Raw genomic sequence first — 12,112 nt, forward strand, 5'->3', positions numbered from 1 at the left:
CCCGGCCAATACGTGTTTAAGTCCCATCTCGGATATAAAAGTATAATCGAAGTGAAATCGAAGTTTGAAAATCCGCAGAAGGTTGGGAAGGGGAGGGTAAGGGGATGAGGTGTAAGGAAGGGATGGACAATAGGCAAGGTCCGGTATGTCGGAAACCTAAAGGGAGAAGCAGTCGACCCAGGTGAGGTGTGAAGTATAGGATAAACTTAGAAGAGACGAGACGAAACCTGCGGACGAAGGTTGGGACGCAGGTTGATATTTGAATAAGATTCCGAGTCACTTCCCCTACCTTTGTACGAGCTATGCAAACCAATCTAGGATCTTGCGGCGTCTAGACTAGCAAGATCAGATGGGTCGATGAATAAGGAAGGTTTCGCAACGTGTGGAAGTACAATGCGGGCAGGGAGCTGGGGGGAACTCTAAGCAGAAGGGCTAGGGATAGGAGAGAAAAGAAAATAGTCATGAGACTGGGCGTATGCTGCAGTGCATGGTCAGGTCGCCATGTAGACTGGGTGTCTTCATAACCTCTTTCAGGCTTGGCCTACCTTACATAGAACTACGGGCTGTAGAGTATACCTTGACACGAAAGCAGCCATAGAGCCCCCGACGGCATGCTCTGTGGAGCTCTATGAAGCTGTGGGAGTTCGTGACTTTGTGACGACATATTAGTCAGGGTCTTGAAAGGCATTATGCCTATTAGCTCTCCAACGGGTCACAAGCCAATGAATCCGAGGTCCAGGACAAAGGAGAGCTAGCTAAAGCACGCGGTAGCTAGAAACCAGGCAGATGGAATAAAAGAGACACAAAGATACATAAGAACAAGGATACCTTGTCAGCATCACCGTAAGTATACTGTATATACTTAGACAGGTAAGGACTTAGGGAAGCTGTGATGCGCATCAGGGAATCCACCTACCACGGAATGGGGGTTTCTCTGTGGAGAGAAATGTTTACCTGAATTCTAGTTGAGTTAGACCGGAATGTGCCGGTAGGGCGATAGGTCTCACCCGCATGAGGAAGGAGATCTGCGAATTATGGGAGACTACTTGAGGACGACACACTGGCATGATCCAATGACTTGCATTATTGTTGAATCCGGTTAGTCAACCGTTTAAAGCCGTCAACTCGCCGTTGTTCGCTGTTGCGTCCGAAGCTGACCGCAAGTAATCCATGGGAGATGAAACCGTCAAGCCGGCCGAGGTTCTATCTTCTGTTAACCACGGCCTTCGATGTCGAAAATTCTTGTTTGTTTCCCTGTCAGTCTGTCGACTTGCCGGTTCAGGAACCACGGCAAATGAGTGTGAACCCCCGTCCTTTCGTAATTGGGAACGAAAACGTGAAGAAGGATCGTAGGCGTGGGGATTTTTTCAGGTCCCCGATGTGGTTTTGTGAATAAGAAAACAAGCGCGTGTTACGCCGCCACGTCAAGCGCTGCCATAATGCAGGTCCGGAAAGCTTGTTGATGCCGGAGGATAGATAGTTCCAAGACTCAAGGCTCCATTGAACCCTAGTGGATTCTGTTGTCCTTCGATGTGGTTTCCTATTTAGGAAATACCGCAAAGCGTACTTAGGTAGAACAGACGTGGATGGGTTGGCTCGCCTCGACCTAGAGTTAAACATGCCATTTCCGACTTTCTCCCATGGTTGATTCGCTGAATAACGGTTATGCATACTGAAGATATTCTGGTATTCCATAAGGAAGAACCACGGTCCTGAAAATTTTCTCTTCGCATGGCTGCATGTTCCCGGCGGAGTAAGCTCACATGTGTGCATGTATGTATGTGCGTATTTTTTTTTTTTTTGACATGGTGCGATCAAGTTGACTAGGGCAGGTACTTTGGCGTTAAGCTTAATGCCTCGGCAGCTGAAGGGTTTACCATCCGATCATTGGGCTGCAGCGCTTCTCAACTTGATTTTAGGTAGAGACGAAACGGACGGACGAAAGTAGCTCCCGTTTCTCCCGGCTTTGCGAGTTTGTCAGGCTTGTCAGAACGGGTCTCCAAGTCCGGGGAACCCTTGACGAGAGACAGTGCCAAGTGGGTAGCTCATGTACTGTGCTAGCTCTTGTCCCTGATTGGCCGCCGTGAGATCTCGTGTCTTGCTTCTGCGGCGTTGTTTACGATCTTGGTTGTCACTTGAGCTGCTGGACACTTGGGGGTCCCTTACATCAACTATGGTTGGCTATCTGGATATTATTGCATCTCGTAAAAGAAAATAGGTCAATAGTCGGTGTGGTTGTAAAAGGGTCGAACACCAAGCTAGTGACAATAGATTTTGCTACGCCTTGGTTCCTTTGCGGTCGTTCCCCTCCTTAACCCCATACGAACCCCAACCCAGTTGGTGTGGGGGGTAAATCGTGAGCCGAGACAAAGAAAAAGCAGCATTTAAATACTGTAATTTTTTAAATAATGATTTTCGCTTGGTGTCTGTTACTAGTATCAAGTCTTAACTAGTCTTTTGTTAGCCGTAAAAGAAATGATGAGTCGCAACCACAGTATGCAGTGTGCAAAAAGCTAGGAAAGTAGCCTTTTGATATGACAATTCGTAACACTGCGCTGTTCGAGTCACACATGCTCTACACCATATGTGCTGATAGAATTTGCTGACAACACATGTGCCCACGAATAGAATTGGTCGCATTTCCCGCCGGTGACGCGTCGGCAGACAAGGGGGTGGAAACGCGGGGGATAGGGATTGTGACCACTACCCTAGGTATCCTTAAGGACCCCAATGACCTCACGTGCTGAAGATCTATCAATCTTATTTTCACCTCTGCTAGTGCTGAGGAATAGCGTGGTAGCTGCTGGGTTTCTGCTAGGACATGATTTTCCCTCTTTCCTCAGCCACGATAATCCGGGGATAATGTCGATGCTTTCCGGAAAAGGGCGGCCCCCCAACCGCACATGAGGTGAAAAAAAAAATCGTCCGCGAAGAAGATCATGGGATCCTAGCGTTGCATTGGCGCCGCGCGGCCAAGCTTTCTTCATGATCCCCTATAGTTAGTCCTATTATTTAGTATCTCGCACGAAAATACCGCCGATTAGATGCCGTTTTCATGAGCTTTTTGTGTGTGTACCTAGGTATGCATGTGCGGTATGTGTGTGTTTCCCCTACAAGGCCCAGCCCGCCCAGGTGGTCTCGGGATGACGGAGAGGCCCCAACTGTCGGTAAGAGTCTAGGCGAACGGCATCCCTACCCATGGGGAGCTACTATTATATGCCGTGCTACCCCGCAATCTAATCCCACATAAAGCTAGGTCCGAAAGTTGAGGTTACTTGCAGCTCTGCTATGCGCCTTCTAGCTGGCCTCGTGCGTTTCTCGCCAAGTCTGAGCTGTCAGCAAGGCGTGGCCGCATCTGTATGGATGTGATTCCCACCTGAGGATATGAGATCATTGCCACATGTTTGACCAATACCTATCGCAAATTGTGGCGGTAGCTCTGTCGACATGCTTGATGAACCAGCCTCAGGCCATGAACGGTGCGTACGAAGACCGAAAAGATCGCTGGGACCTCGCATGTATCTGTGAAATCTGGCTGCCTGCTGTGTCCACCCTTTCGTCCGGCAAACAGGCCCTAGCATCAGTAGTAGCTAAGATATGTCATCCATTATGCGATGCTCGACTGCGCGCTAAGTGTGCCGCTCATAAATCTAAGGACCTGCCATTTTCGGTCATTTCATGACGAAGTAGTAGAATTTCGACATCTCGTCGCACAGAATAAAGTGTTGTCTCATAACAGCGCTGGAGACTATGTTCACATGACTCCCCAGGTAAGTAAGCTAATGTGAGGAAGGATGGTGTCTACTATAATTGATTCAAGTTTGGCCAGGACAGCGAATAGTTTGTCATGGACATGTACTAGCTTCGGCGTTGTTACACTGTTCAACGTAGTTTGGGTAGGGTTCCTTTTTGGAGCGTTTGATTTTCGGGCTTCGGGCTTTTGAGGTAAGATAATATGGTGGGAAGCAATTGAAACCGTGGTAGGCCGGTTGAGAATCTGATCTTTGGGGATGTTGCAGCACATTTCATTTGATATCGCGCAGAAGCTGCTAGAGATACCGGCAGCAACGCAATGTACCTACATCGCATTTGCATTGACTCCGAATGGTCTGTGAGTGTTGATACATCAATTAATTCGCATTTGCAGGCCTTAATTTCAACCGACTTGTCGGGAAATACTCGTAACACTGACGAATGTGAAGCATTTTGCCAGATGGTAGGACGAAGAGAAACTATCATAAAACAGAGAATTTGGCGATACGGTCTGGCGAGTTGGACCCCCACAGGTTGTTATCAAGCCAGCTCGTTCTAAGCCAATTGAAACACGGTGAAATGTATACATACCTAGGTAGTTAAAATACGTAGAAGTTGGTCGTTTAGGTATCTGTGTTGAATAGGGGCGTCCAATAGTGCTTGCATAATATGTGCTTTGATGTGCCTGTTGTGCAGGTATTTCACGCTGTGGTATTTGTGAAATTGTATGATATCGCCATTTTTGGTAAATCATCGTATCTGCTAGGTTGGTTTAACGGTGATAACTTCGAGAGACCTGCTTGACTGGCGAATGTAGATCTACGGGCTTCATCATTTCTTCGAATTTGTGCTACGATGGCGTAAACGAGTGGCATAAGCCCTGGGGCCGTTCATAACGGGATACGCTGTTATCTGCCTAGCTATAGTTAAGGTCAATCACAGCAGCCCACTTCCGAGTCCCAGCTAACCTAGTGCCGCAAGCCTCATCGTATCGAGATGCAGCGTGCCATACATATCACCTAGGCTTCGCATAGAAGTCTCGACCCTCGCAGATCATCAATATCCAGATTGTTCGCAGGAAGGAGTAATAAGAGGCTCAGTTATAAGATAGCTGAGTAAAAAAACGATCATCACTAGGGTGAATCGCGGGTGAGTTCCGACGGGAAGGTTGCAGGCTGCCTAGACCTCAAGTAGAAAACGCTAAAATGACGGGCATGGTTCATCACACCACGCAGATGGTAACGGATAGCTGCTTTCTTGCATCTGATTATCGCAGGCCCGCTAATACGTCCGTTGTGTCCGCACTGTTGCCAATCCCCTGAATAGGGGCTATGTAGTTCCAGCGTTGGGGTTAGAGCCGTATAGCCGGTCCTGAAGCCACTGACTGCTCGATTGCACAAAGGCAAGTTTTTATTGCTTCAGGTTGTACAAGTTCGTCATGTTTACTATGTCGGAGAATCGGTATATGAGAAGTATGATCCCTATAGTTGTAGTTCCATACCGAACATACCGATGTCTCGCGTAGAGACTCAAAATTATCGGACGACGTAGCTACAACTTCTTGAATTGTAAGGCATTGGTATTCCGTTGGGATCTCCTAGAAAGAGGTACAATTATCGAGACGCAGCCGTCGAAATCGAGGCTTGGGTGACGATCTCGTAATGGAATACGGGGTGGCTTGGCTTGGCTTATGTACGAGAACTTGGAAATACGTTGGACAACACCAAGAAAATGCGGTATCGAGATGGCCAAGCATATTGTTAATTACGCGATTAATATGATTTGAAGTAAGGGAATGTAAAGTATTAGCGAGAATTGGATAGCATGAGAGTATCATGACGTTGCCAATTAAAATTTTTGAAAGAAGTTGAAAGTGAAGCAAAGTTGTCTGAAGAAGTTCGGAGTTTAGAGTTTGAGAAAGCATCGCATCGGAGTTAATCGAAATTGCAGTGGAGATTTCGGGGAAACCTTATAATCTACAGCTTCTCATTGGTTTATTTGATACAGCTGAGTTTTTAGCAATAGGCAGTAATTTAACCCTAAAATTCATCAAAGTTCAGTTGATCAACTGACACTTATCAATATTAAGTTCGACACTCACCACATACGCACAATTAACTAACAAATTACATAATACTATTCCATATACTTTTCTAATCGAATCTGTTCAGCATGAAATGGGCGTTGTTTAACTCATGACGGGAAAGGACAGGCGCTGGCTTGGGAGTAAAATTGAGGCTGCAGCGTCGTCCCCGATGACACTAGCACGCCATATGCACCCATCACTGCCAAACCATAGGTTCACTACTGCTGTTGGCTGTATCAACGATACCATAACGGACGTTGTTAACGTTACTTCTACCTGCCGCCCGACTTATGAGGTTCCAGCAGTCTTCTCGTCCATCTTGGTGACAATCTCTTCATTGGGTTCTCTTGTTCGATGCTACCGGCTCGGAGTCGGTGAAGGCAGACTCTGCCGCTATCCCGAGGCTGTACCAAATTTACCGCGGTATGAACACTTAGGACCTTCCTAACTTCAACGTCGCCGAGACCACCGGTTAGGTAGAGTCGTGATGCTCGTCTCAGACGGGAGCAGTCATGTCAGCTTTTATTAGCTTGGCCGCGGCGATGGCAATCTTGGCTGCCTTACTGGGACCTCCGAAATGTGCTCTTGCCAAAGTGATGGTGTCAGAAGCCCTCTGCCTTGGCGTAATCTACGGGCCGACGACCTGGTAGTGTGATGTTAATGCCAAGACGGCAGTTCGTGCGGGATGCCATGTGTAAGGCGTAGTGACAAGCCCAACCAAATTGTTAATTTTAGCTATCTAAGCAGCCACATATTAGATTTAGGTCACGTATATCTGAGAGAACCATTCTAGCTACTCTACAGAACCATCCTGTCGCCTTCCTAGACGTCTCCTTCCATACCACCCAAGGAGCGGTGAGGTGGATGCGATCTGGGTGCGCGAGCGAAGGCATCCGGACGTCTTCAACTTCAACCAGAAAAATGCAGTAGCTCGTATACGTATAACATTAAGCGATCAAAACAGCGTGTATGGAGACGTAAGCCATGCCACACAGAGTCCTTTGTAGAAGACCCTTAATCTAAACGAGGCTCAACACTATTGAAAAATCAAAAGGTAAAAAAGTTATCATTGCAACCTAGAGAATAAAACTTCAAGAGATTGCTAAATATTTTCACCACCTGTCGGCATATTTCCGCTGATCCCGTGCCAAGCCGCATGCAGCAGCGCTCCTCTCGGAATGCGACCCTGACGATCGTAGCATCAACGCTGGGTCGTTCGTATCGCCCCCAACAAGGATACCTAGGTACACAAAATCAAGCTCCGCGGAGGCACACATCCAGTAAACTAATGTACGTCTATCTGGGTGATACTGTTGCATCATGATCAGGTCGTTTGCGTTTCGCTTCTATATGTCAGGTTATCATAATAGCGATCACGACGTCGCAAGCAAACGGGCGGCAACGGTGCCAGCGGATTGGTGGTAGTGAATGTCCAATAGTAAGCAATAAAGGCACGGTATAATGGTCGAGCGCGGTTACATTGTCATGCGGGAGATGGGTGATATCAAGGAATGCATATGCGAAGGGGTTGCGCTTGTTTCACATCCTCACGAGCATCTGCTTATTATAACGTAACTTATGAGATTGATTCATGGTTCAGCAACCTCGATCAAATGATATACGCAGTCACCATGTCGACGAGGAGCCTTCGATAGGAATATAGTATTTCTCGTGCAAGCCAGTAAATTACCAATGGGCAAGTTGAGATAGAATTCAAATTAAAACTACAAATGAATTAAGGTAGAATTAGAATAGCCATAATGCGAACGGGGACCACGGCTAGGTTCCTCTCACGAACTTTGAACCTTCTTCAACGTAGCTTGGAAGCCACGGAACTCCACACTCGTAGCAGCCCCCGATTGATCCAAGCTGAAGAACATCTCATCAATTGCCTTGAACTGGTAAGTCGCCCTATCCATCGTACCCCACGATATACAACTGCCCTGTGGCCAGAACAGCAGCGCATCGGCCTGGGAGATGTCTTCGGGGGTACCGATATCAATACCAACACGCCACGACGTCTTCGAACCGGCGGTTAGGCCTGTTGGATACAGTCGCGTAGAGACATAAGTTTCCGGCACTGGATCTCCGGTGCCGAAGTACTGAGCCCAATGCGAAGGCACGTCCACGCCTCGAACCGTCCAGTTCGAGATGCCGAGACCGGGTCCCTCGTCATCGACGGCGAGAGTGATAGTAGAGTTCGTCGCCTCGTCGAGATAGGTACCCGCGAAAGCAGCAGTAGCGTCATCTTTGCCAGCGGTCTCGATAGCTCCAAGCAAGGCTTGGATAATCTGAGAGAACAGTACCTGGATAACGTTACCGTCTGACTCGGGTCCAGATCCCATTACAGTCACGACGAGATCGTAGTCTGGAACCAAGGCTATTATCGTATGAAACGCGCCGGCGTCGCCTCCCTTAGAATAAAATTCGACTAAGCGCTTATCGGAGGTGATGTTATCGGAACGGCCGATCTCCCAGGGCGCGCCGATGAATAGGCCTAGGGATGACGTGAATGTTACAGGCTTGAGCCAGCGGCGGGTTTGCGCTGGTGATAGTAGCTTGTTTGATAGTATAGCCTCGCCGAAAGCAAGGAGATCCTTCGTGCTTGAGTAGTAACCTCCGGCACTATTCACACGAATTAGTAAATTTCCATAGCGTAACGAAGGGCTTTAATTAGAAAGTATTGTTACTTACGGATCATCAGTTCCGAAGGATGCGTTCCAGTTCAAATCGCCCACACTGATAGCTCCGATCTTATCGTCAGGCTTCGTAAGACTCGTACTTGTTAAACCGGCGACGTCCAATATTTCCTTCTGGACAACATCATCGAAGGATCGGCCGGAAGCGGCTTCGATGGCGAGGCTGATTATGAAGAAAGCCGTATTGGAATATAACGGTTTACTGAATGGCGCAAAGACAGGATCATGCTTGCCCCAAGTATTCCAGAAATCTAGTGCGTGTGTGAGAAGAGCAATTTAATTGACGAGATGATATCTACTAACCTTCTGCGGTGCACGGCGTTAATCCATTGACTCCCGCACATTTGAGCGTTTCCCGCGCCTCTGGAAGTCCAACTTGGGTCCAATCAGCCGGATAGCCAGTCATGTCGATCACTTCATCATCCCGTTAGTCATAAAGTTGTTCGTAAATATGTGGTTCTTATTTGATACTTACCATCTGATGAAATCCCACCCATATGAGATGCCAAGGCCTCTATTGTTACGTCATCCCAGTCAACAACCGTGAGGCTATTCCTGGTGCCATTTGCCTCCCGTTGTAGGTCTCTCAATCGTGGCACGTATTTGGTGATAGGGTCGTTCATGCTAATGCCAGTGGTCTTAAGCGCTGCCAGCGTCAAGAACACTTTAGAGATACTAGCAAGTCGGTAGATCGTTGACGCATTGATTTCTTGGGCTCCTCGGGAATCCAATTGCGGCGGGGTATAGTGTAAATCAACTAGAGGCTCCGTCTCGTGAAGAGACTTCACACCAATTGATATCGCCGTGCTATTGAAACTTCCTGTTATACCGTTGATGGCTTCCTTGAGTGCCCCCACAGCTGATTGCACCGCTGGATGGGAGCTCGGACTCGTCGGCGCTGGTAAGACTGCCCCAAGAGGGGGGCAGTGGTTGTTCTTAGCAGCGAGTGCATCGCTAAAAAACATTACTAGTAAGGGACACGCCCCCAGAATATTTTGTGTCAACTTCATGGCGTCAAGATTTCAGTGCTCCGAATTGCACAATACTTCACGATATCTGAGCGGCACATTCGGAAGGGACATTTTGGATGTTATATACTTCTTTACGTATATTTGTAAATGTAAGCGGTTTATTAAATGGCTGCCTATTTAGTAATCGGCGCAGCCGGCAATGCGAGTGATCTCCAAGCTGAAAGGTACTGAGGCGATGCATTGTGCTTTCGTGTCGGGTCTAATTCCGCGCTCTATACGCGGATAGAATCTACTGTAACTATACGCGGATTCTATAGGAGCAGAATTGAGCATTTTACGATGACAATTTTATAATTTCCCATATCTGTATAAACCATACTCCTACTCCGCTAAGGTTGATACAGCGTATAAAGAAACTATATCCTTAACAAGAGTCTTTACGTAAGATATTATTCAGCAATCTTCATACAAGAATACAAAAAGGCCAAGATAACTTACATAATTTATTAGATAATATCTTTCTATATGAAACTATTAGTAAGGCGCTCGATTGTACCTCTTATAACGATAGAGATTTTGCTCATATTAAATTGCGAGCTCGACATCGTCATTTCAGTTACTCCCACTTAAAACTTCTACCTGCGACCTCCGTATACCTAGGTATTCTATAGGTCTAGGATGACAAGGGGGTATCTAAATTTATGTTGTATTTTTCAGCTCTTCAAGTTGCTATGGCTCTCCAGTGTGCCTTACTCAATATGGTCAAGCATCTCCAAAGATTTCTTGACCGCCCAAGGCAACCATTTTCCAAAGGAATGGGACATAATCGTCACAGGCATAAAAACAAACATGACTAAGCGATTGTGCCCACGCGTTCCAGGCATTGCGCCCCCGTACCATCGCTAAATAGAGTGCTGATTCTCCAAGCTCCGCCCAGTAAACCCAGGGTCGAACATCGAACGTCCTTGTACCAGTAGCTAACCCTAGCAAGCGACGTAATCCTTTCGTTTTTACCTCATTCATCTTCGGAGTGGCATTTTTATGAAGATATAGCGGGTATTTGATCCTGAAGGATGTCCCAACTTTTTTCGACTTGTACGATTTCGTGTTGTCATAGACATAACTCCTGAAAGCAGACTTCGGCCTCTCGCCATTCCATGACTGCGCATTGGAGTAAATTTTCTTCTGTACATTGATCCTGGCGTCTGATCATCCTTGGCTTCTCTTGTATACCTGCGCATACTTGCGCAAAGCATATTGTGCTCTCCAATCCTGTATCGGCAACGCATTCTTGGATCTTATCCATGGAGCAATCATTGCTTCGAATGCTCTTTATCTTGCTCATTATGGTTTCTTCGACATCGAGTGGTAGTGCCGCGGCGAGAGAAGTGCACATGACTAGGATCATGGCGGCGTTCGGTAGGATGGGGGACCTCATAATGGCGACGATGTGGTTTCGTTCAGTGTTGGTAGAAAGAGTGTTCTTGGCGAAGGGAGTTGTAAGTATTGTCGGAAACGAAAGTGGTATATGGGATCATCAACAGATGCGAGATGGGAGATCTACACATGACCGGCAGTGATCTTCCCAGCTTCTTTATATATATGGAGCGAAATCTCGAATCGCAAAAAATATCCTAGCATTATCTTACAAGGGTATGAGATCGTGAAGCAAATGAGTCTCACGTTCACCAGCCATAGGGCGGACCTGAAACCCAACCTCATCATGGAAAAAGGCAATGCCAAGAGGATGCGATACAGATTGAGAGCCCCTAGACTAGGCATTTCTAAGATTCGAGCAGAAATATTTGGCGAAACGCGTACGTATATACACCATCCATTTTGACCAAATGATGTATTTTATCGTCTCATCGGATTAACTTGATACAGCGACTTCGCCCATACGCATTCAAGCAACCATTTACTGTTAGACCTCATGACGACGCCTCTAGTTTTATGTTTCTACGCTGAAACAGTATCGCCGCCTACCCCCAAATTCACTATTACCAAGATAACGAAGCAGAACCCCTAACTCGTCTGAGGATCTGCGGCTAGGATTTAAAAGCTTGGCTTCGTCGCAGCAGTCCAGCTATCTCGGTGAGATATCCATGTAGTCCACAAGCCGACTCTTCCGCAACGCGACTTATTCTTACGGAACAAATTATTTGCTATGCCGATGCCGAAGTGAAGGAACAAATAATTTACTGTGATGCTCTAGTACGGTAGAGATAGAATGTTTCTACTTTTTCCATCGTTCGTCTCATCGTTCGACGGACAACCCGCACGGACTATTCTTACCCACAATCACACGTGGGCGTTGGGGATGGCAGGATGGTTTATAAGCTATGGTGATCGCTAAATTAAAGGTTTCATGAGAATGCTTCTTAGACGGCTTCAGGTAGTTCTAGCGTACCTCGCGGCCTGGGTGGTTCCTAAATAGCTCATTATAGATAGCTACCTAGGTACCTATGCGTTGGGTTGCACATATTGGGCGGCATGCGATAAGTGTAAAAGTTCATTACGAATGAAATACCGATTTTGCAACTACTTCCTAACTCAATATACAAATCATTTTACACAAATATGAACTAATAAGGTCATAATAT

The 12,112-nt window shown here is 46.8% G+C and overlaps 3 protein-coding genes across 3 annotated transcripts; 1 reads left to right on the top strand and 2 right to left on the bottom strand.

The window, feature by feature from the left end:
• Window positions 1-7,491: 7,491 nt before the first annotated feature.
• F4822DRAFT_400556 (beta-lactamase/transpeptidase-like protein) lies at window positions 7,492-9,808 on the bottom strand. Its single transcript, XM_051457871.1, has 4 exons — window positions 9,014-9,808; window positions 8,842-8,952; window positions 8,534-8,789; window positions 7,492-8,464 (listed from the first exon to the last, which is right to left on the bottom strand). Exons 1-4 carry the CDS (start codon window positions 9,546-9,548, stop codon window positions 7,630-7,632), a joined length of 1,737 nt encoding a protein of 578 aa, XP_051315797.1. The 5' UTR covers window positions 9,549-9,808; the 3' UTR covers window positions 7,492-7,629.
• A 297-nt stretch (window positions 9,809-10,105) lies between these two features.
• F4822DRAFT_221209 (uncharacterized protein) lies at window positions 10,106-10,518 on the top strand. The gene has a single exon (XM_051453998.1). It carries the CDS (start codon window positions 10,188-10,190, stop codon window positions 10,413-10,415), a length of 228 nt encoding a protein of 75 aa, XP_051315798.1. The 5' UTR covers window positions 10,106-10,187; the 3' UTR covers window positions 10,416-10,518.
• On the bottom strand, window positions 10,518-11,064 carry F4822DRAFT_221206 (uncharacterized protein). Its single transcript, XM_051453997.1, has one exon. It carries the CDS (start codon window positions 10,945-10,947, stop codon window positions 10,621-10,623), a length of 327 nt encoding a protein of 108 aa, XP_051315799.1. The 5' UTR covers window positions 10,948-11,064; the 3' UTR covers window positions 10,518-10,620.
• Window positions 11,065-12,112: the final 1,048 nt, after the last annotated feature.

The sequence above is a fragment of the Hypoxylon trugodes genome (genome assembly GCF_022578975.1).
Source record: "Hypoxylon trugodes strain CBS 135444 unplaced genomic scaffold F4822scaffold_4, whole genome shotgun sequence".
Taxonomy (NCBI): domain Eukaryota; kingdom Fungi; phylum Ascomycota; class Sordariomycetes; order Xylariales; family Hypoxylaceae; genus Hypoxylon; species Hypoxylon trugodes.

Excerpts from the sequence above, each read along its gene's own strand:
- F4822DRAFT_400556 (XM_051457871.1), bottom strand. The coding sequence starts at position 9,548 with ATGAAGTTGACACAAAATATTCTGGGGGCGTGTCCCTTACTAGTAATG. Across the intron at positions 8,953-9,013 it reads GGGTGGGATTTCATCAGATG|TGATCGACATGACTGGCTAT; the intron begins GTAAGTATCAAA and ends GGGATGATGAAG. Across the intron at positions 8,465-8,533 it reads TCCTTCGGAACTGATGATCC|TGCCGGAGGTTACTACTCAA; the intron begins GTAAGTAACAAT and ends TCGTGTGAATAG.
- F4822DRAFT_221209 (XM_051453998.1), top strand. The coding sequence starts at position 10,188 with ATGACAAGGGGGTATCTAAATTTATGTTGTATTTTTCAGCTCTTCAAG.
- F4822DRAFT_221206 (XM_051453997.1), bottom strand. The coding sequence starts at position 10,947 with ATGAGGTCCCCCATCCTACCGAACGCCGCCATGATCCTAGTCATGTGC.